This window comes from Artemia sp. Qi Xiang Cuo, chromosome 3 (genome assembly GCF_049724085.1).
Source record: "Artemia sp. Qi Xiang Cuo chromosome 3, ASM4972408v1, whole genome shotgun sequence".
In the NCBI taxonomy this organism is placed as follows: Eukaryota; Metazoa; Arthropoda; class Branchiopoda; order Anostraca; family Artemiidae; genus Artemia; species Artemia sp. Qi Xiang Cuo.
In genome coordinates, this window is record NC_142796.1 from 35,891,994 (window position 1) to 35,915,994 (window position 24,001).

Below are 24,001 nucleotides of genomic sequence, written 5' to 3' on the forward strand. Positions count from 1 at the left end.
TTTTTTAGAGTTTCGGTTACCATTGAGCCGGGTCGCTCCTTACTTACAGTTCGTTACCACGAACTGTTTGATTTCATTCCCGAGATGTTGCATCTGTGGCATTTTGACAACCAGAATTTATTTAATCTGTTTTAATTTAGTTCAATAGTAGTAGTAGTAGAAGCAGCAGTATTTGTCGTAACTAGTCACAGCTGCAGTTATAAGTAGTCACTGTTGCATGTAGCCGCAGTCGTCTTTCCAAGTAGTTGCAGTGGCAGTCACTAGTAGTCACAGTAGCAAGTAGTCACAGTCACAGTGTAAAGTTTTTACAGTCGTAGGCGCAAGTAGTTGCATCTGCAGTCGTAACTACCTGCGCACGCAAGTATTTATTGCAGTCTATGTCGCATGTGGTTGCAGTCGTAGTTCCAAGTAGTCACTGTCGCAGTCACAAGTTGTGGGAGTAGTAGTAGCAAGTATTTGAAACCGCATTTAGTCGTAGTCGCAAGTAGTCGGAACCGCAGTTAGTCGCAATTGCAAGTAGTCACAAATACAAGCAGTCAAAAGTAGTCACAATCGTAAATATTTGCAGGATCAGCAGTAGTTGTTGTAGTAGCCCTGAAAGGTTCAATTGAATACCCTCAGCCGTTCTTGAGAAATTGCTGATACACCCTTTTGACAAACTGCATTTAAATAGTATGTTTCTATTTTGTTCAACATAAACCCCAACGCAATATTTACAGAATTGATATTGTCGGGAGAGGATGGCAAAACGTACATTTACCTCCTCCCTGGGAAAAGACTTCCCAATATCCTTCTGAAAGTTTTACTGTAATGCCCTTAGCCATTCCAGCTAGCTGACATCTGCGAAGCCCGTAGATAATCTCATAGTCGACGAACTGTTGGCTGATGACTGTACTGTATACTTCTTGCTGCTTCCAGACTTGTTTCTAAGCTTGAAGATAAAGAAAATTTTCTTGTGGTAGGCCAAAACATTTTTGGCGAGCAAAAGGAATTAAATAGTTATCCCCCCCCCTCCTTCCTCTAAACTCATTCTACATTTATCTGAAGGTTTGATGAAAATTGGGATATTTGCGCATTAAAATGCACTCTTAGGCGTCCCCCCTCCACCTGGAAAATTTGGGTACTTTTAATTTTCGTATGAATGAGCTCTCTCCCAATTTTCTGGGACAATTGGTTTTATACGGCCACGTCTGGAAAAAAACAGGCAAATACTTAGCTATGATTTTTCTTCTGGCAAAAAATGTTAAATTCCACCTTCCGTGAATAGGAGATTGAAACCTCTATATTAGGGTTCTCTGATATGCTAAGTTTCTCCACTTTTTCGAAAATCATGCTTTTAAAATCTATTACTCTGGTAAGCAGCTCAATGACAGTTTTTTTTTTATTATAGGTGGAAGAATGGATATTTCCCATGCTAAACGATTATCGATTGGAGGCTATAATTTAGCGGCCCATCTTCAGCGAGTCATGCAGTTGAAGTACCCTATGCATTCGTCTTTGTTTAGTTACGCTAGATCGGAGGTAAGTTAGTTTTCAAATATAATGAGAATTCTTGACTAGGCATGGGCAATTTTATGTTTTTTTGAAAAAACAGAAAAAGAATTAAAGGGGTATAAATAAAACAGAACAGGTCGGAAAAAACAGAAGACCTATTTCTGTTAATGTTCTGTCTCTTTATAAGAACAGAAAACAGCTCTTCTTATGTGGTTTATGGATATGCAAGTAAGCTTATCCGTTGAGTTGGAGAGACTACCCAGAGAGGAATTTAGTCCTTTATTCCTTAATAAAATGTATTAAAAGGCGTGTCAAAGGTATATGTATTCGCAAGGCAATGGTACTGAAATCAGCAGATTTCATCGATGACACTACTTTCTTTTTTATATGATCTATTCAAGCCAACTACAGTTTGTACTGTTATCTATGACCCCATTAACTCATTAGAAGACATCTTTTTCGACGTGTTATTGGATAGTGAACTTTTAGTTTTTTGCCCCCTCCTCCGCACTTTAAAGGAGAATTTGACCCATTTTGCCCCGAAGGAGTGATGCTGACTTTCAATATATTAATAAGCGTGTTCTTGTCTATCGAATGGTAGAGAAATCATTTCTGTTGTAAATTGTTCAAGGTCTACCCCCTTTTTGTCATATCTTTATTGTACAAATAGCTCCGACATGGTCCAAACGGCAAAAGTGTGTGTTTTCTTCATCAAGATATATGCAAAATTGGAAGCTTACCATATTTTCGGCTCCAAATAGTATGGGTAACATACAAGAGTGGGAACTGGCACTACTGTCGACAAAGAAAAACTCAACGCCTTCTAGCGCTTGGCGATACTTGGAATTAAATCAGTGTAATAATAAGAATAATAAATTTAATATTTGTAGATGGTAAACTTATTGTAGTAACAAGTGTTTGGTCTGAGTTCCTGACAGTAAAACGACTATGAAGCTTGAAAAAATGACAAGGGTCGTCAGACGCTAGATGGCATTGAGGTTTTTGTGCCGACACTGCCGCCAGTTTTCACTCTTATAACTTGTAGCAGTCTTAAAATTAAAACTCCCTATTAACTACAATGTCTATAGATCCCATTCGTAAAGGGATCTAGACTACAAGTTAGGAACTCACATTTTCTTTTGAGGGTGAGATACAACTCTGAAAAAAGTGCCCAAAAAAGGTCAACTACGTTGAAAACAGGAGAAGCTATAGAAATAATTGGAAAATCTAGGGACGTCAATTCAGGAAAATCTAGGAATTGGTCGAAATTTATTTTTTGAAATCTAGGCAGAGAGAGGGGGGGGGCAATCTGTCGGTTTTATTGATTTTTTCAATAAAAATACCGAAAAAGATATTATGCAATGAATATACGAAAACAAAGTTCTTTTTAAGATCTGGAAGGGAGCAAAAAATCAAGGGGGATGGATATAATCGGATTTTTATTAAGTAGCATTTAAAAGTAAACACCAGGTGATTATATTCTTCTGTGAAATTTGAGACTCATGCTCTCAGTGATTCCGAAAGGGCGCTTTTTCAAATCACTCTGAATAGCAAAATTTGAATGCCGAAGGAATGAGGGCTTTTTTAATTAGGGTCAAAAATATTATGCCACGTTCGGTCCAATGTATTGTCCCTGAAATCAGGGGCGCCAAATCAATAATGTGGAGAAAAATTATTATATACCCATTGCCCCTTGACTATCCCGATATGAACCCCGCTGCCCCCCCCCCCTAATAAAAATGTTGGAGATTTGCCCCTGTCTAAGAGTGAGATTAGACTTACAAATGTCTACAGTTCGACAAAGTTAGGCCTACAAGGGCAAATATTTTTCATTTATTCCTTTATTACTTACCTATGTAAATTTCATCCTTTAGGAGTTAATGTATGATCACTGTTATGTATCAACATCCTTTCTTGACGAATTAAGACTATGGGTGAATCCAGAATATTATAAAGAAAATGTCAAGCGAATAGAAAGTGGCCAACCGGTACAGGCCCCGCCTCCTCCTGGTGCAAATGAAGCTCTACGAGAGAAGAGGAAGGCCCTTGGAAAGAAACTCGCTCAGATGCAACGAAGAAAAAGAGAGCAAAGGGTATAAAAATTATTTCAAAATTCTGTTTATGATGCTTATGATTTTTAATTGGTAGAATTGCTACAAAATTTGTTTCAACGCTAAGTCGCCTTAGGGCCTTGTTCTAAAGAATACTCCATGATTGTTATTAGGTTCATGCTTTTCCACCTCTTGCAGATGGATTTAAGTTAGTTTTTTTCTTTCATGCCAAATTAGTCTGGAAAACTGTCAGTTCATAAAAGTAGCCTTTTTATCTTTTACTGATAAACTCAAGAATTCTAAATTATCTGTAACATTACAACAGACTAAGTTCTCAGCATTGAATTTTGGCCTTAATCAAAATAAGTGGAATTTAAGGGGTAAAACAGTGTTTGCTACGATAAAGTATCTGGACTGTTGCGTCCAAATAATGTCTTTTTAGTGTTATTTTCACACGTTGTTTGGAGAAAAATCGGGAGAATTTGAAATGTTCCCCGATTTTTAAAAAAACTGAATTTTTTGGAGGGTGAATTTTAATCCTGACTTAAATTAAAACAGATATTATCTCAATTAAGACTGCGCTGTTACCCCGTTTAATCCCAGGAAATTTATGTGGTATTTTGGCTTTGCTAAAAGAAAATAAATTTTGAGGAGCTTTCATCTTTTTTTTAAGATGAAATCTATAAAAACTCTGTTTATACTAGTTAAGCTTCACTAAGAAAAAAATTCAACATCATTTCATGGCAATCAATTCAGAACTTTTTCAACCACTTAGATCCTTCGTTTATTTATATTCCCTTCAAATACGTAGAAAAATAAATTGGCGTATGAAAAAAAATTCCCGTTTAAACGTTAATTTTTAAGCGCAATTAAAATTGACCTTCTACCCTTTCAGGGGGTCGAAAGGGAGGGAACAACACTGAGGAGGGAACAACTCAGTTGCAGTAAGTCATTGCTCTTCATATTGAGTTTAACTTCATTGTCCATTGTAATTTCTGTTCCTGTTTGGAATGTTTCCAAATTAGTGATTGAAAAAAAAATTCATGCGGCAGAACGAAAACCGAAACTAAATTTTCAATACCCGATTTCGAGTGTTAGTCCAAAAAGGATGCAAACACAGTATTTTTCAGTTGGCAGCTGATGCGACACTCCATGTTGAGCTTCTCTCGTTAAAAGAATCTCTCTCCCAATATGAGGAAGAAGATGAAATTCAAGTAAGTTGGTTTTCTTAAGTTTCCAAAATTATCTACGGACATATATTTAAATTTAGATATAATTATATTAAATGCTTGCACCTATGTCTTAGTTATTGGTTTTCCTTAGCAAATTATAAGGTTCTTTCGAAAAAACTCTGTTTCTGTCTAGATATGTGCATAATAGTCCCTACTGTATCTTTCTGAAATATATTGCCAGAAACTGGGGAGGGCAAAGGGCAGTGTAAACTTTTTCCTACAAATTGTTTTTCCTCCACTCCCACTCTTTGATTCAAAAAATCTTTTAGTGGTATTATCATTGAAAAAGGGGGTTTTCGTATTTTTGTTAAAGAAATTGAAAGAAAAAAGCAACGAAATCTCCCTCCCTGGATTATGAAGAGTACTCTTTCGCCCCCTCCCGCTCCCAGGGCAGTGTCCACAAGTTTTGTTTCGGAAGGGGCTTTGACAGTCCTGACACAATTATCGCTTCTCGGCCATTTGGCTAAGATCGAAGTGTAGTATCTGTCCTTATCAGCTTAATATCTCATACGGTCCCTACATGGGGCCCAGAATATTAAACTGATTTTTGGAAACTGGAGGGAAATCGGGGCTTGTCCACTCCCTTGGCGCGTTGGCCCGGTATTACATTATCTTTGGTATTGCATCTTTTCTGAAAAAAAAAAAGAAAAAAAATTATTTAAGTCTTGCAAAAGTTTATGGCGAAAATCGGAAATAATCCATTCCTCCCTTGATTTAGACAGCAAACTGGAAGAAATGAAGGCAGTAGAATGCCAGCTATTCAGACAGAGTCCACAATAATGTCAGTAAACTTTTTTTTCATAAGATACATTTGTGATTTGCTTGCCCCAACTTTTTTCTTTATGTTAAATTTTTTTTCTTTATAAACTATTATTATCAACTGTGTTCTTTTGGTAGTCTCAAAATTAGGCAATTTTTAATTATAAATCTAATTTTCAGGGAAACTCTCTTTGTCTACAAAAAGAAAAATATTCTCCGGGATTTGAAGGGACTTGTCTGTTTTTAATGGCAGCGCCACACAGACTGCTTGAATGATTTGTTTTAAGTTAAAACAAATCATGTAGTTTCCTATGTAGGACGATTTCAATAGGGGGGCCTTTTGCTACAGCAATTGATCGACCACTCAGTTACATTACATTTATTTTTTAGCCTGACTACTGAATATTTCTGCCGAGATTTTCTGTGTTGATGTAGAAATTATGGGCAGATAACAAAAAGGGATAAATTTTACATTTTTTTTTCTCTCCAAAACTTTGTGAGGGGCTCGTGGGCCTTCACCAGATTGGAAGGAAATGATTCTTGTATTTATGTCTTTATGTACATCGGTCACTCAGTTACATTACACTTATTTTTTACCCTGATTACTGAATATTTCTATATTTTGTGGATGTAGAAATTATGAGCAGATAACAAACAGTGATAAATTTTACAATTTTTTTCTCCAAGACTTTATGGAGGAGGCCTTGTTCATCAGATTGGAAGGAAACGATTCTGTATTTATGTCTTTATATACATCGACCATTTAGTTAATGATTTACATCTGTAAGATATAGAAGAGCTGATGGGAAAGAGAACCCTTCGGTTCTCTGAAGGGCTCTTTTTTTGTGGAACTCCTATGTGACACAAATGGCTCAGGAGGAACTATTTTATTTTGTATTTTTTAAAGATATTCAAGTACTCTTTTTCTTATATATAATAAAAGTGAATTCCTAAGAAGTATATTCTTAAGTCGTAAAAGAGGAATTACCTCCCCTTCACCGTTCCCATTTTTGTTTACTATTTGTTTTAGTTTATAAATTTTTTACAAGCAATTTTTTTCTCTACTTACTATTTACTATTTACTAGAATAGTTTTACTATTCTCTGTCAATTTTTATGCTGATCATTTATGTGTTAGGCTCCATGACTCTAAGACTTTGACGCATTTTTATGAAGAGAATTCAGCCATCTTAGAGGTTGTGATAGTCTTTTGGAATAAATATTGTCTTATATTATTATTCTATCTCAAGGATATTTTCGTAAAGCATGTGAAAATGGATCATAATTGCTGTATTTGACCCTAAAACCAGACTTTTCTAAGCAGTGATGGCCCAATAATTAGAAAAAATTTCTAATTCATCATTTTACAAGCATGAAAAAGTCCTTATATTTTATCAGCAAAGAGTACTATTAAGGAATAAAAATCACTAATTTCTGGGAAAATCCTTTGCACGTGTTGGATTTCTTGCAACACGTGCACTGACGAATGCTTTCCTCATTTTTTGATTATTTTCCTTTGTTTAAATGGACTGTGGTGCCCTTTATAGCATCCAATGGCTAGGTTTGACTACCCCCCCCCCCTCCTCTCACTAATATTTCTTGTTAAGCCAACATAAAATACCCAAAAGTCTGAAGTTAAGACATTTATAAAAATCTTTTAGGCTCTATTATCCTCTATTTTGAAACTCGAAAACAAAAATTCACATAAAAATTGATGGTTACAGTAAAGAGGTGTTTAATCTCAATAAATTTGAGTGTAAATTTTAAAACGCCTTCAAAGAGAGCAATTAAAGAAAAAAAGAGATAGTAATCAATGAAAAAAATACTATTAATCACACGAAAAGAAATTGTTCTCTTAAGTTTTCTTGGAATGTTTGATTTTATGCCCAATACTACCGCCCTTTCTCAAAAATCACTTGTAAAGCTGATAATTTGGAAGCTGTTTTGTTTTTTCTTTTTGTTGATTTTTTAATTGTAGAAAAGGTGTGCAAAAGTATTTCTGTTTTTGGATGTAGGGTCTAGCCGAAATTCTTCAAAAAAAAAATTCTTGCAAAAGTAAGTTGCAAAAGTTGCAATCTAACACCAATATGTACACTTTTTGCCACTCTGTTTTGTATAATTTGTCTTGATTCTAACGTTACATGATTGCTGTGACCACGAAAAAGTTACTTAGGGTAGATTATGTGATAAAATCTACCCATCATCGGATAAAATTTTCTTAGGACCACAATAACTCTTTTTGGACAAAATTTTAATCTGCTCCTTCAATTTTTAGCTCGAGGATGTCTCGCAAACATTATATATGTTTGTCAACCAAGGAATTACGTCGAAATTGTAAAAGCTCTGTCAAAAAGAGCTACCTTTGAAATTAAAAAAAAAGAACAACATTAAATTAATGAAAAGACGTTCAATTCATAGAGAGAGTTGCTCCTGGAGGGTTTTTATTTATTCTGTATATTGTAGATGGTACTAGAGAGACATGGTTTTACATCCGTGCAGAGTTTAACTTTAGCTGTTAAAAAGCTTGGAGAATCTGTGGAAAAAGAATCGTTGAAATTAGAAGAAGCCAAATCGGCAACCACGCAAGATTCGGCAGCATCCGTAAGTTAGTTTGCCTTTTATGTTGTCTTTGGAGTTTCAGAACTGATTTTGGAATTCTGCAAGAAAATCAATTCCTTCGATGCTATTTTTTGGATTTATGGATGTAATTTTGATAAAAGGTAGAAAACTAGTGATTTTAGAGGAAACCTAGTTCAACCACTTTATAAGTAATTATGTAATGATTATGTAAATATGATCAGTAGTAATTATGGAGTTATTATCTTGATTTACGTAGGAAGCCAGTTGCTTAACCTCATGATATAAAATACACTGAGATTTGCTGTAGATAAAGTTGCGAGAGGATGCAAAGGTTTTTTTAGCATCCTGGTGCCAATAAAAAAGAGTACACTATAAAAAGCAACAAGTAACTACAAGCATAAGCATCACTGCACAAGCTCAATCGAGCAAGCTTTAGCTACGACAGATTCGTCATTATAACCCCACATCTTTCCCCACACATCTTCATATCTCACAACATATACCTTTAATCGAACGGCATAACATTACAATGCTTTTCGATTGAGCTAAGACTACGGTTTCTTAGAAGACATATGAGAAGTCGTTAAGCTCGCTCCTTCAAGAACTTGAAGTTATCCCATATTTTCTGATTACTTACTTGTGCAAAGTTTCAGCTACATCGCCTGGATGGAGTTCATAACGAGGCTAAGCGTCGAACTGGAATTTTCGCCTGCATTGAGCCTCTGTTCGCCTCAGTATATGTTTGTTAATTGGTATCATCTTTTTTTATAGTATTTTTTTCCTATAAAAGTAAGGTTGAGCGCAACTGACGGCCCATAAGTAGTTGTACTTTTAAAATGAGCTGATCAGTTGATGCCTGTCTCTATTCATAAAGTCTCAAGTACGGGAAATCTTCACTTTCAATAACCTTCGTGGTGATATCCTTGCGTCTTTGATGAGTTTTTCCTACGAATTGATTAGACTTTGGATAGTTGGGTTAGATGTTTTGCGGAGCTTTTTAGCGCGCTGTTTGCTCTGTTCTACACCGAGGTGAGAGACATGAAGTTACTTCAGGATTTTTTGGCCAGTATCCAAAAGGACGACAATGCTTTCACCTTTTACTATCATTCCATTGACAAAAGATAACTCCTGCTGGTTGTTAAAGCAAATGATAAGATTTGTAGAACGCTGCTTTCTATGGCTGGGCCAACCACTCTTAATGATACTCTGAGGTGACGAAGGTGCTGATCCTCTTCAGTGTGGAGGCGTATTTGTTCTGGCCAAGCATAACTAATAGAAAGGATTCTTCATTTTTGATGGACGCATGTTCAAAGATTGCTTCCGCCAGTGGTACTGTCTTTGTAAGGTATCAACAACTTCAATATCAGCCCCAAGCTGGTATATAAATTCCTGATTAAAAGGTTGGATTTGCTGCACCATTCTCTGAGCTATGGATGGTGCTTCTCTGAAAGGGATTTCTAAGGATAGTAGAAAGTTGATGGTTTAAAAACGATGGAATACTGTAGGGAGAAGTAACCTTCAAGCACATTCTATTGAAGATACTATTTGAACATTTCGCTCTAAGACAGATCAATACGAGCGTAGCTATCCTTACAACATTGCATAAGGCAAAAACTAGGTCATGATATTCTCTTTGTCTAGTTTTTCCCACATTCTGGATCGATAATCGATTGTGGTGCAACAGTTTCCTCCAAGTAAGTTCATAGAAATATTCTTTCACCTTTTGAGACAAAATCGTAAACTGAAGGTTCGTTGCATTTGTCTTGTGTTAAAATATTCATTATGGAAGCCTTTAACTAAAAAGAAAATTCAAGTACACCCCATAGAACAAAAAATTCGGAACGATTGCAGCCTCCCCTCACTTATAGTACAATTCTGCTAGTTTTAAGTCTTGGTGTCGCTATTAGCTTTCAACTTCTTTGAATTTACACCCCATAGAACAAAAAATTTGGGACGATTGCAGCCCCCCTCACTTATAGGACAATTTCTGCTAGTTTTAAGTCTTGGCGTCACTATTAGCTTTCAACTTCTTTTAATTAACAACCCATAGAACAAAAGATTCGCGACGATTACAGCCTTCCCTCACTTATAGGACAATTTCTGCTAGTTTTAAGTTTTGACATCACTATAAGCTTTCAACTTCTTTTAATTTACTCTCTGTTCTTTTTTAATATCATGTTCAGAGTTGTCCTGTTGTTTTATTTTTGTAAGCTATATTTTCTGTAATATGAGAGGACCTGTCAACCCCCTCCACCCATTTTGCACGCTTAGTCCAAATGTATTCCTCCAAATAAAAGAAGATAATGCGTTGGATCCCATTCTACATGTTGGTTAGATGCCAGGAAAAATTGAAAATTTGGGCCTAAAATTTAGTTTTGAGGACTCCGCCCCTCCCCCTTTACAAAAAAAAGTGACCTCACTCCTAATAACTGGTGTACAACTAAATAAACGTAGTGTTTACAGCTTGGATGCATAAATGACGACAAAAATCACTCCGAACAGTAAAATATGCTTGAATGTAAAATCGTATTGATGAAAAACAGAATTATTTTGATATATATAAAAATTAATTCTAACATTTTACACAAATTCTTTGGTTTTGGTTTTTGGTGCAGTTTTGGTTTGGTTATGTCTTGATAAACACAATGTAATACAAATTTTTGAACAGTAAGCGGCTCTTTTTATTGTTCGTTGAAATTAACTGTTGTTTGTCATTTTTGCTTTCAAATGGTTTTTAAATGTGTGAAAAAAATGCCCTCTTGTCACTTCAGGCGATAAACTTTAGTTTCTTTTTACCAAAAAGCTGCATCTGTACAGCTATTAGAAATTTATGTAGCAAGGACTAGCCTGTCGAAAGAAGCCAGTTTCCTGTGTTTAGAATTGTCTGTTCAACTAAAGCTTTTCTTGAGGGTTGTTGCTATCCTGAAGAGGACTTATATTCCCTAGTCCCATCTAGCAAACCCGGCGCTTTGTTTTAATTTTAGTATATATTCTAATGGATTGTTGTTCTTCTTTTCTTTAGAAACTCCTTGGTTTGCCTGAAGGTGAAAGCATTCAGTCATGGATTAGTAGGCTTCAAGGAGAGAAGTAGGTTTTTTCTCTCTCTTTTCTTATTCTTTGTCTTTTTATCATTTTATATGCTGCAAAATATAAAAGATGCAAACCACTCTTGCCAAAAGGATACAATAAATATATGTTTATGTATTTTTTCTTCACTATTCTATATTCTACGGGTTGGCCTAGCCATAACTAGTTTATAATCTATAAAAACAGGTTAAAAGCAAAACAATCTGTGAGTTTTCGAAAAATCTCGGGTTAAATCCGGTTGATCTTTTGATTAAATGCAATTTTTTGAAAATTGAAGTTAAATTTAATAATTAAATCAAATTTGAATTAATGCATTAAAACAAACTTGAAACTTATTTTGAATATTCCAATTCAGCTGGATAGTTATGTGCTGTCAGTGGTGAAAGAAATATTTAAATTAAATTCATGTTAAGGTGCCGAAGTTTCCTCTCTTATAATCCAGATTTCACAGAAAGGTACTGTTTAAGTTAACTGTTTAAAATGCAACATTATAGTATTGCATTTAACAGGCAATGATATGGTCAGTTCTAGTGTATCAGTATTTTTTTCATTTAATTGAAAATATTGAAAGCTTCAATGACAACCCTTAAAGCCACTAAGCTTCGAATTTCCCTCTGCACCTTTAAGTTCAAAACTGAAATCAATTATCTAGGTTTACTTCTGTGTTAGATATTAGAACCACATTTCAACTCATTATGTAATTTCATAGTATTTTTCCAGGGAACAAGCACTAGTATTGCCAAATATCTTTGATATTACTATATACTAAAATAATTGCTAGGTACCACGCTGGCATTTCTCTTCTATAAAACTACCACGCCTGCCATTGATAGCGCTTCACGTATACTTTTTAATAACTATAAATTAAAGGTAAACTTTTGTTCTTGGATTTTTGTTAAATACGTTTCCCCAATCTTTTCTTTTTTCACTGAAGTATTAATCAATTCAGGAGCATTACGCATTATAAGTTACATTGAAACAAAGTAGACTTGATATATTATCTTCTGGTTTTGGACATTCAAAATTGTTTAAAAAAAGGGATCAAAATTCGTATATCCTAGAGTATTTCATTGCAGGCTAGCACCGATTTGCTGAGGGTTTTTTAATTCGGTCCATTTATTATTTGATCATAAAATGTTTATTAATGATTAATTTTAATGGCTTCTGCCATGAATTTTATCTAAGCATTCGAGGTGTGTAGGTTTTTACAAACTGATATATTAAAAATTTATAGGAATGTTTCAAAAGGTAAAAGATATAAAGGTAAAGAAAATGGAATTGGACTTCACAGTCCCTACCAGCGGTACTGGTCTCCTTTTCATTGCCCTTCAGCCAGGAAGTGCAAGGGGGGGTGGCATTCTGTGTTTTTGCATACCCTTCCTGTTTGCCTTCCCCAGATTTTTCCGTTTCTGTCATTAATTTTATCTAAAGCATTCGAGTTGTGTAGGTTTGTACAAGGTGATATATTAAGAATTTATAGGAATGTTTCAAGAAGTAAAAGATAAAAAGGTAAAGAAAAGGGAATTGGACTTAACAGTCCCTACCGGCGGTACTGATCTCCGTTTCATGGCCCTTCAGCCAGGAAGTGCAATCGGGGAGGGGGGGTGGCATTCTGTGTTTTCGCATACCCTTCCTGATTGCCTTCCTAGATTTTTCCAAGTATCCATTTAGAGCTGGGGCGACTCTGACTGAACTTACAGGGTCACGTGACTGACCCTCATTCCTTGTAACTATTTCAGGGAGGAGCTTATTGGAAGACGTTCGTCAAGACGACAGAAGCGTGCTGCTATGGCGAAACGTCGCACTGCTGCTGGTCAAGAGCGTATGCGTATTATTTCTCAACTTGCAGCTAAACAACGGGAGAAAGACCAAGATGATTTCGGTGCCAGAGATGAAGACTGGGATGTCTATAAAGCTATTAGCACTGTAAGATATTTTCAATACATAATGAGTCTTTCATTCAACTACTGAAAAAAGAGCGTGGATTAACTTAGAAGAGCGGAAATTGGTGCTAGTGACGACAAAAAAAAAGAAATCAGTGTCATCTAGCGTTTGGTATTTTTTGTGTTTTTTTTAGTATTATAATAAGAATAATTAATTTAATTGGTGTAGTTGTTAAATTTAGTCTAGTAATAAGTGTCTGATCTCAATTCCTAACAGAGAAACGATTGCAAAGCTTGAAAAAATGCCAAGAGACGCCAAACGCTTGATGGCGTTGATACCTTTTTGCCGACGCTAGCGCCAGTTTCTAGTCTTATAAGTTACCCATACTTTTGGCTACTGAACTTGTAAAGCACATCGTAGTTTTGAAACTTGTAGTATTATTTCCAGTCAATGTACCAAGGACGCTAAAAATGATATTGTATTCTTTAAATTGGTCATTTGGAAGCTGAAATTGTATCTTAAAAAAATATGCATAACCCTACAATTAAATTTTTAATGTAAAAGATGTTCGATGCAGGTAGGCAGTTTTAACTTTTAGCGGGTGCCAAGTTTAAAAATGAAGAACCTGTGTGAAAAATCAGCAGAAAATCTGCGAAAAAAATATGTCATCAAGGAGATTTAGAAAGTTTTACTTTTCTGATTGCTATTAGCGAAAGACAGACACTGCCATTAATTTTCAGTAAACTGGGTGAAAAAATTAGGGACTGAATGATTATAATTATTTAAGAATATAACTTTAACTTGCTGTTTTCAAATAGAAATTGAAAAGAAATGAACAGCTAAAAATCCAAGTTATGCATTAACCTGTTTATTACTAAAAATCTCCAAGATTAAACACTTCAAACTCTTATTTAATTGACATGCGTACAGGAGAATATTTATAGAAATACCAGTTAGGCCATTCTATTTTGTTGCATTTATCCCTTTAGTAGACTATTGACATCAGTATAATCTTTTTTTCTTCTGGTTCGAAAAACACCACTTTTCTTACTTAATTTTGAAATATTCTCACTACTCTGTATTTATTACATAGCAAAGGGCTGTACCACCCAATCGATTATTGATATTCTTGACATAATGATGTGCGTAAATTGGGCGGTACAAGCGTTAGGTTCAGCTTTTTGTGTAAACAGGAAAAGCGTCGCGTGTTTATGATCATTGTCCAATTTTGCAATAAAAGAGAGAATTCACGCAAAGAGATCTTAATAGCTGTAAACCAACCAAAATAAAAATCGTAGAAAATCGTGATTGAACAGATTCAGTAAGTTTTTGTGATGAAGCTGATATATTTATTGATGATGTCTACCTCCTAGTAGCAGACCGTCAATGTAAAAGCTGATCTTTTAAAATAAGACTGTATTCATGTGGAATATATAGGGGGGGGGGTGTAGTGTTTCCACTTTCACCCCCAAGCGTAGATCTATAGCTTTCTAATTTTGATCTCAATATCTGACGTTTCAAATGTCATTTTATAGACAACCAGAGGTCATATCAGAATAACTCCTCCTTGACAGAGTAACTCGACAAGTCTACTTTATTTTTCAAGGTGCATGCAATATGTAACTCATAAATGTCTTTATTGCAAGTCCAAATTCCTTTTATACTTGAATGCTTACATTATTGTGTATGGATTTGTTGAATATTTGTTTCTTGTTTTCTAGGAAGGTGGCTCCGATAGTGAAGCTGAGAATGAAAGAATAGCTGCTATTGATGTCATTCTGACTCATCATGGTGCCCTTGAAACTCAAGAAGAAGTAGATCAATCGATTCATTTTGGAAATGAAAGGATTAGAATTCCTGAAATACTTTTTCAGGTATAGGAGCTTATAAATCCAGTAACAATGGTTCTTCCTTGAGACCTAACAGTATTATAGACCTTGTATAAGATTATACGCCCTTTCTTTGTCGGGGGCAAAGGAAGGCTTCCAACAAATCATTAAGACTAGAGAGTTTATTTCATACCTAAAATTTTGTAATAGAGCCAAAAATGAGATTTTTTAGTTTTTCTAGTCTATTGTTTTTCAGCACTTAAATAAGGCTAAGCAATATGTAAGAATTTCAAAATGTAGTGGTATAGCTTTGTTTTTATGCCAAGGTATGGCATGATATCACAAAGTCATTGTGTCAAATAATTTTTTTTAGTATGAGGTGTTGGGAACCACTTTTTCCACTATTTTGCCGAATTTTCGTTTGGAAAATTGGAGGGAAACCGTGAAAAATCAGTGATAATGGAAGCACTAGTTAGGACAAACATGTTTAGCCCAATCATGACCAGTTGCCTTACTTTTAACAAGTATTTAAGCCTTTATAATTTTATTCAGTGGATAAGAAACGACTAGAGGTCTCTAAGAAGCATATTAATTTGTTTTCTAAAACAGATCATATATTTTTGGCGTTTTTACATACGACGATATGCAATATCTTTCATATACAACTTGCCCAAGTCTATACATATTCTAACTCCTGACACATCTTGGTAAATCTTGAAAGCATACATATATATTTTAAATATACATTATCAATATACGAGTTTACTGTGAATTCAGATATCTTGATAATTTCGGAATTCTTCGTATCCAAACCAATGAAAGATTGGTCGATTGTGTCTTTAATGTATAAAAATTTGGCTTTATTGTTTATTATAAATAAATTAGTTACTGCTACTACTGATGCTAACAACTCACTGCACTGTACCTGAGGCCAACAGAGCTACGCACACTCCTTATACATCCAAATTTGTTTAAACCTTTCCTCTTTACTCCCTCCCAAGAAGTTCTAATTCTTCTTAAATCCTTCCTTAAGTTGCATCCCAGCCATTCTGGGACGATCTACTTTTTGACTCTAGAGGGTTGACCGAAAAGGACGATCTTCGGCAGTGTGTCATCGTTCATCTGCAGAATAGGTCCTAGTCATCTCAGCTTTTCTGTCATTATAGCCCTAGAAAGCGGGATAGAACTACACTTTTCATGCAGTTTTTCCGTTTGAAATACGATTAGTCAGACGGGCACCCTAAACAATCCGTAGACTTGGTCCCTGTTCTGCATAGATTAGGCCCCATTACCTTTCTTGGGGCAATAATAATTCCATTGTTGAGTCAAATAACAATATCAGAATTGCGTAAATCAATTAGCTAATAAATTATCAATCAAATAAAGTGTTAATTATTAAAATAACTGATAAATTTGTTGCCAGATTATCAGTTTTTTTATTCTGAGGGATTAATAAGAAATTCAAGGTCCCAGTTGTAATTAAATTTAAAAACTATTTGTGTGAGAGTTTTATGCGCAGAATATAATCTGAATGATCTGACACGTGTTAGCATTGTCTACCAAATACTGCAGAAAACTCAATTACCTATACTTAACTATACTCAACTACCTATAAAGGTAGGGTGTATCAGAAGCTAAAAGTTGAGTATAGATTAACTGTAAATTTATTTAAATGAAATTGTTGTATATAAGTTTAAACCAGAAGAGTTTCACCGCTCATTGGTTAATCTCCAGACCGGTTTCCACTCTTAAGTTGAATTAAATAAATAAAAAAACAAGTTGTTTTTAACAGAAAGTAAGGAGCGACATTAAAACGAATAGAAATTATTCCGTGCCTCCTCCTCAACACCTCGCTCTTTACGCTAAAGTTTTTTAGTGTTTTTGAAAAAAGCTTCTCGTTGTTCAAATTAAAAAAACATAGTGTTTCAGAAGTCGTTCTTAAAGAATATGGAGAAAATTTAAACTTTAGCGAAAAGAGCGAGGTGTTGTGGAGGAGCCAACCCTCTTCATATACGGAATAATTTCTTTTCGTTTTAAGTTCTAATGTCGCTCCTTTACTTTCTGTTGAAAAAAAAAACTTTATGTTAAAAACGTTTTCTTTTTTGATTTCTGAACGTTTTTGAATTAATGCAGGTTTTGAAATTAGCTAACCGTATATGAATAATTAAAACAAATTTTGCATATTAATTTTAATTTGTTTGGGTTAAATGGCTTTCTGAAAATTTTTATCGTACGAATTTTAGAAAAAAAAACGGGGGAGGGTGCCTAATTGCCCTCCAATTTTTTGGGTTCCTTAAAAAGGGCACTAGAATTTTTAATTTTATTTGTGAACATTTTTATTAGTAATAAATATACGTAGCTTACGAATTTTATCTCAATTCTTTCAGAACGATTTCTGAAACACTATCTTCGTTTAATTGGAACAATGAGAAGCTTTTTTCATTTTAATGCTGAATCCGCATTATAAGCCCATTCTTTTGATATATGTTTATTGACATCAAAATTCCGTTTTTCAAAGTTTTGATTACTATTGATTCGTATTAATTGTTTTTTTTTATTACGTATAAGGGGGGTTCGCCCCCTAGTCAATACCTCGCTCTTTACGCTAAAGTTCGAATTTTGTTCGAATCACTAACCTCTGAATCACAAAGACCGTTTAATTAAAATAGATAGCTCTTTTGAAAGTTCTAACAACACTTCCTCCATGGAAAGACACTCCCACATAACCTCCTTCTCCGCCCCCCCCCCCGCCACCAGAAGAAAATCCTTCCTGAAAACGTCTATACTTGCCAATAACCAATACTATACGTAAACAATGGACAAAGCTCATAACTTGCAGTCCTTCCCCCGGTAACTGTAGGGGATTAAGTCATCCTTAAAGACATATTTATTAGATGTTCGACTATGCTGAACAAAACGGCTATCTTATAATTTTGATTGGGTGACTTCGGGGAAAAAATGAGCGTGGAAGGGGGCCAAGTTGCCCTCCAATTTTTTGGCTCACTTAAATAGGACACTAGAACTTTTAATTTCCGTTCTAATGAGCCCTCTCACGATATTCTAGGACTACTGGATCGATATGATCACCCCTGGGGAAAAAACAAATGAACACACATCCGTGATCTTTCTTCTGGCAAAAAATACAAAATTCCACATTTTTGCAGATAGGAGCTTGAAACACCTACAGTAGGGTTTTCTGTTACACTGAATCTGATATTTTGGTTTTCATTAATATTTTATCACTTTTAGGGGGTTTTTCCCCCTTTTTTCGAAAATAAGGTAATTTTTTCAGGCTCGTAACTTTTGATGGGTAAAACTAAACTTGATGAACCTTATATATTTGAAATCAGCATAAAAATCCGATTATTTTGATGCATCTACTGGTGTCAAAATTCCGTTTTTTAGAGTTTCGGTTACTATTGAGCTGAGTCGCTGCTTACTTACAGTTCGTTACCACGAGCTGTTTGATATCTAAAAATAATTTTGTTTAATCATAATTAAAAATGAAACTTTGATAGTTGTTATATAAATCCGTAGTCAAAATTAACTGCAAAAACAGAACACAGATTAACGACAACTTTTAGTTTCATCATTATTGTTAAACTATGCACACCAAATTATTTATCTGACTTCTCCCCTTCCCCCCTCCCGCTACCATATATTGTTAATGACTCGAATTGAGACAAGAAAAAAAATCGTCTGAAAGCAAACTTAGTAATTCACCTATTTTACGAAAAAAAAATTAGACTGAATGCCTTTTTAAAATTATTTACGTGTTCTTATATATTGAACTTTGAAGCGTAATGCTTCTTCTATAAATGCTTATTTTGTACTGCTTAAATCCAAGGAACCTTGGATAAAATTAATTGTATAGTATTCTTGGTTTATCTGTTATTTCACATTCAGTAGATGGCAATGATAATGATTCAATATTAATTATTCGTTTACTATTCTCTAATGTTCCTGACCTCGAAATGGCCATTGGTAGAGAGAAATATTTTTCGTCTTTGAAAAGGTTGCTTCTTTTAAAATGGAACAGATGACATCGTGCTATTTAGATATAGGTACATAAATTCATATTACTCAACAAACAACAATTTAACTATAAACTAAAAAAATAAATTAATCTCAAGTTTCTCTCATTAATAGTAGGCCTGTTTGATTAGTTCGGAGAATTGCTGTTGAAGTTTGCGGAGAGGTAACTGCCGAAAAGATAGTAAAATTCATTAGAAAGATTATCTTTTTTAAGATTGTTAGTAGCCAAATGGGTATTCATAAACTTTTCCTTTTCACAACTTTTTAGTTTTGACATTCGGTTCTAAAATATGCGTAATTATTAATATTTTGATTATTTAGCTCTGATATTATTTATATTTTACAAGTTGCTTGCCTAGCAGCGTTTCTTCTTTTCATTTATTAGTTTAGCCTGAAGTTTTGTACGAAGTAAAACTGAGTAAACTGGTCCATGAAGACATTCGTATGTATGGTGTCGTGTTGTAACAAGCTTTTGAAGTTTGATAAGAATATTATATGTCAGACAGATATTCTCGATTTTTGTAATTTTTTACCCTAACATTCTGAGTGATCTTGGCAGAAAAGAAAAATTAAAAAAAAATTTACACATTCACCAGTGGTTTGGTTGGATAATCTTTTGCATCATTTGTCTGTTGATTTGATATAAAGAAAATTACGTCATCAAACACCATTTTAATGTTGTTTATATAAAACAGTAAGGGTTTGGTTTGTTTCTTTTTTGTACAGCTGAGCTTTAGTGCTAAACGAAACGTTTTTGTGCTTCGGCTCACATTTTACATAGTTTTATCCCGTATTCATGTGTCGTGATCAAGTTAGTATCCTGTATTTTGTTCTGTAAGGGGCTGCAAGAAAAACTTTTAAAAAATCAAAAATTTGTTTATATGTATTTTGTTCAGTTTTTACGATAAAAAAAAATGTGTGAGGGGGGGGGTTCAAATTCTGAAATCTCTCCCCTGGATACGGCCTTGATCACGATGGTTTATCAGCTACAGAGGGATATTTTAACTGTTTGTTGAAGATCGAATTTGTTTAAAGTTTAGAAAATTTCACTATTTAATTCTGACATTCTTGCCTAACTTTTCTTTAAAGTAAAATATGATTATTTTATTTTTATTAGCCTACTGCTTTTACTTATCTCAATCTGTATTTAGTTCTGTAACTATGTTTTAACAACCATAACCGCCCGTTTCGTTATTAACCATTCTCAATATCTTGGCTGTGCTTTAGCGCAAGGGTAAAAAGGATAAAATTATAGGGTAGTAAAGACCAAAGTGTATTGTCCCAAACGAGCTTGGAGACTAACAGTTTTTTTTTTATTGTATGCTTGTGTTTATGTTCTGTTATTTTGCTTTTAACATAGATTTCCCGTGTGACCAGATGGTATATATTATGTTATTTGCTTTGAGTCTTACTATTTTAGCCATCAATTGCCGGACTTGATCAGATGGGAATTATTGAACTGGCAAATTTTGTCATATCCAGATACAATGAACCTATACAATTACGTTTAGCCGAAAATGTCTTCATTACTGGTGGATTGTCTGCATTTGCTGGTGAGTAATTCGGCAAAAAAGAATTGAGCATTTGTTCATGTGTGTTTACAGGTCTCAGCCAGAAAGGGGGTAAATCACTTGCATAAATGTTAACATGAAAATCGCAACTAACCTTCAAATAAAATGTAGCTTGTGAAACATATTTGGAACCAAAATTAAAATTAGCCATGTTTCCATTACCTTTGACTTCAATACTAGCAATGAGAAGTCAGACTTGTCTAAAAATTACTTCCCTGTGCTGATGGAAGGTCCTCCTCCCACATGGAATAAGCCTGGTGATTCTAATCGCTAATTATTGAGGAAATATAATGATCAAATAATTAGAGATCAAAATGGCTTGCATCACAGAATTTAGAAATAAACAATAGAAGAAGAATTGACCCGACAACGCTCAGCTGTACTTGCTTCAACATCAAAAATAAAAATGGTCACCGTTTGACCAGTTTGTTTGATCCTACCGTGAATGATAAAATACCTTAACTTTTTTGGCAGTTTGTGCCACCGAGTTTAATTTACTTTCTTTAGATGTCAGAGACATCTACTTTTTCTCTGCAAGTATACTCCGGACGTTTCTATAGGGAGTACCAAAGAGTGTGGGTGATTTACAAGAGTGAAAACGGATGCTTTTGTTAGAAAGAAACATCACCGACGCCATCTATTGTTTAGGGTTTTTGGACATTTTTTTCTGCCAGAGGTTCGTAATTGTGTTTGTTTTGTTTTTGTTTTTTTCTTCAAAAATTGGGATCAGGCACTTATTACTACTCTAATTTTTCCGAATAAATTAATTTTGCCTTATTATTACATTGAAAAGATATCAAGAAATACCAAAAGATGGCTGTGATGATTTTTTTTTCTTCTTTTTCTTGTCATTAGCGCCAGTTTTCATTCTTGTAAGTTACCGATTCTCTTTGAAAAATAACTTTTTTCTTTTTGATTTTTTCTTACAGGTCATGGAAGGCTTTTAAGATGCACTAAAGTGTTTATATTTAAATAGGAATATTAATACACCTAGATTGTTATAATGGATGGGTGAAGTATACTAGTACATTATGCGGTTTTTTTTGTTGTTTTTTTTGTCTCACGTTGCAAGACCCTTTATGTTAAATTAAGGAGTTGAAATTTTTCTGGCTTGAAAATACGTCTTCCGAGGCACGAAACGTTGATAAGTAAACATATTTTATGTTAGTTATGTACAAGCAATATTCAACCCTAGGATACTAATAAGATTGGGAATTGTGTCAGGAGAAGAAGCTATCCACTTTAATATTAATTATGGTATTATGTGTTATCATGGTAACTAAAAACAGCTTTTTCTTTTCCACAAAGATCAAAGTAACTCTGTGGAATACAATCGGTAAATAAAACGAGTATGCACAAGATACAATATAAAATTACTGTACATGGTGTACAACCAAAATCAGTTCAAAAGTGTAAAACGAAATCACTCAGATACAAAATTTTGAATTTCTCATACGTAAAGCTCCAATGTGACTTCTTAAGCCCGTGATTCTCAACGTGAGGCATAGGCCTGGTCGTTGGGGCATGGCAATATTTTGTGGGTCTTGGGCAGGACGTTCACCTCTCGACTGACTATACTTTAGAGCTAGAGCCTTATATTTGAAAAAAGACATTTTCATGTAAATGACGCTATACATAAAGGTGTTGCATTCAGACAACATTTTTCATGAATGTAAAACATGCCTAGAGGACGACCCAAAAACAATACCAAGTTAATGGCCTTTTAAGCTTCATTTACGTAAAATTTTGAATAAAAAATTTTAAATATCAATAGGGGGGCATCAGGCATGGCCCAAAACTGTTTGTAAGCTACTGCCCTAAGTCATTTGTGTAACATTACTTATCATAAAAAAAATTGGTTATATCTAATCTTTGCATTAAACATTAATTGACTTGGTGCTAACGGAACAAATCTCATGGAGAATAAGTAGGAAAGTTACCTCCCTCATGATATTTTTTCGTTGATCTCAGCTCAACAATGTGTTAAAATTGTTACCCAGTACTCAAATAGCAAATCCTTCAAAGATATCCCAGATTTGTCTTCTGCGATCACTATATATTCATAGTCTACAAGTTTTTAAAACATGTTTTAAAAATTAATGAATCTTTTTTTATAAAGACCTAAATAACTTTTAATAAATTGAAAATAATTTAAGCCTTCTTAGAAATCCTACATTTCAACAAGAAGACTGTGTTTCTAAATATACACTTAGTGAAGTTACGATGCAATGCTTTTTTCCACTTCTGCCTGGCGAATACGGATAATGTGGACAAAACAGGAATTAGTTTTAATTATTAAACTTTGAATTCAAGCGATTTTGAGGACCTCATTTGTATGATTGGCAGGGAGAACAGGGGAGACATGTGGAACTATTTAGTTTTATTTATGTAGAAGACAGGATAAAGGTTAATAGAAGTCAGCTTCTTAAACTTTACTTTTTTAGACTTTACTTTTTAAACTTTAGTTTAAACTTTACTTTTACTTTAAAACTTTACTTTTAAACCTTACTTTAAGTTTGTCTTAATGATGGTTCTTGTAGTCAAGCACATCACTGGGACTGGCATTTTCAAAGTACATAAAAAAAAACTTCTTTGAAGATTGATTAGTTAACAATAAATTATTATTAGTTAAAGAACATAAATTCAAGAGTGAGTTCTGATTATAGTCATAATTTAGTTGATAATTGACAACAGTAATCTTTATGACTAAGGTAAATAATTGCTTTTCAGACAAAAATCTTCCTGCTATTTTAAAGAAAATATTAGAGCCAGTTCAATGTAGCTTTTAGGAAATATCTCAAATATCAAATCCTGGAAATCTTTGAAAGTTTCATTGACCTAGCTCAAACAATGAGGTCTGAAATGTAAAACAAGGCCTGAAAAATAGATAAATAAAGCAAAATAATCAATAAAAGCAATTGTTCACCCTATTAAGTGTACATCCCAATGGAAGTAAGTGTAATGGAAGCATAATTAGAGTAAGATTCTCAAGTGCCCAACTCAAAATTCTGACTTAGACAATAGTTTTTATTACTATGAATCACCAATTCGTATAGCTGCATGCACAAATATGAATCTGTATGATGTTTATGTTTTTGTAAATTTTTTAACATAATATAAAAGTTTTTAACATGGACACATAATTGGGCAAAGATTCTCAGTTGACCAACTCAAAATTCCGGTTTAGACAATCGTTTCTATTATTAAGAATCACCAATTCGTGTAGCTGCATGCACAAATATGAATCTATAGGATGTTTGTGTTTTTTGTAAATTTTTTAAACCCAAATATAAGTATTTTTAACATGGAAACATAATTGGGCTAAAATTCTCATGTGGCCAACTCAAAATTCCGACTTAGACAATAGTTTCTGTTACTATGAATCACTAATTCGTATAGCTACATGCGCAAATATGAATTTGTATGATGTTTATGGTTTTGTAAATTTTTTAATGTTAATATAAATATTTTTAACATGGA

At 34.1% G+C, this 24,001-nt stretch overlaps 1 protein-coding gene and 1 non-coding gene across 2 annotated transcripts in view; both read left to right on the plus strand.

The window, feature by feature from the left end:
* Positions 1 to 24,001, plus strand: part of Arp5 (Actin-related protein 5) — a 74,967-nt gene that overhangs the window by 48,864 nt on the left and 2,102 nt on the right. Inside the window, exons 5-12 of the mRNA XM_089086897.1 lie at positions 1,391 to 1,521; positions 3,369 to 3,587; positions 4,676 to 4,759; positions 7,999 to 8,136; positions 11,138 to 11,202; positions 12,942 to 13,128; positions 14,808 to 14,960; positions 20,371 to 20,503. Coding sequence (XP_088943023.1) covers positions 1,391 to 1,521; positions 3,369 to 3,587; positions 4,676 to 4,759; positions 7,999 to 8,136; positions 11,138 to 11,202; positions 12,942 to 13,128; positions 14,808 to 14,960; positions 20,371 to 20,503 — 1,110 coding nt within the window. The remainder of the gene's footprint in view (positions 1 to 1,390; positions 1,522 to 3,368; positions 3,588 to 4,675; positions 4,760 to 7,998; positions 8,137 to 11,137; positions 11,203 to 12,941; positions 13,129 to 14,807; positions 14,961 to 20,370; positions 20,504 to 24,001) is intronic.
* Positions 5,221 to 5,408, plus strand: LOC148954047 (U2 spliceosomal RNA). Its single transcript, XR_016141594.1, has one exon. It is a non-coding gene; the product is annotated as a U2 spliceosomal RNA (small nuclear RNA).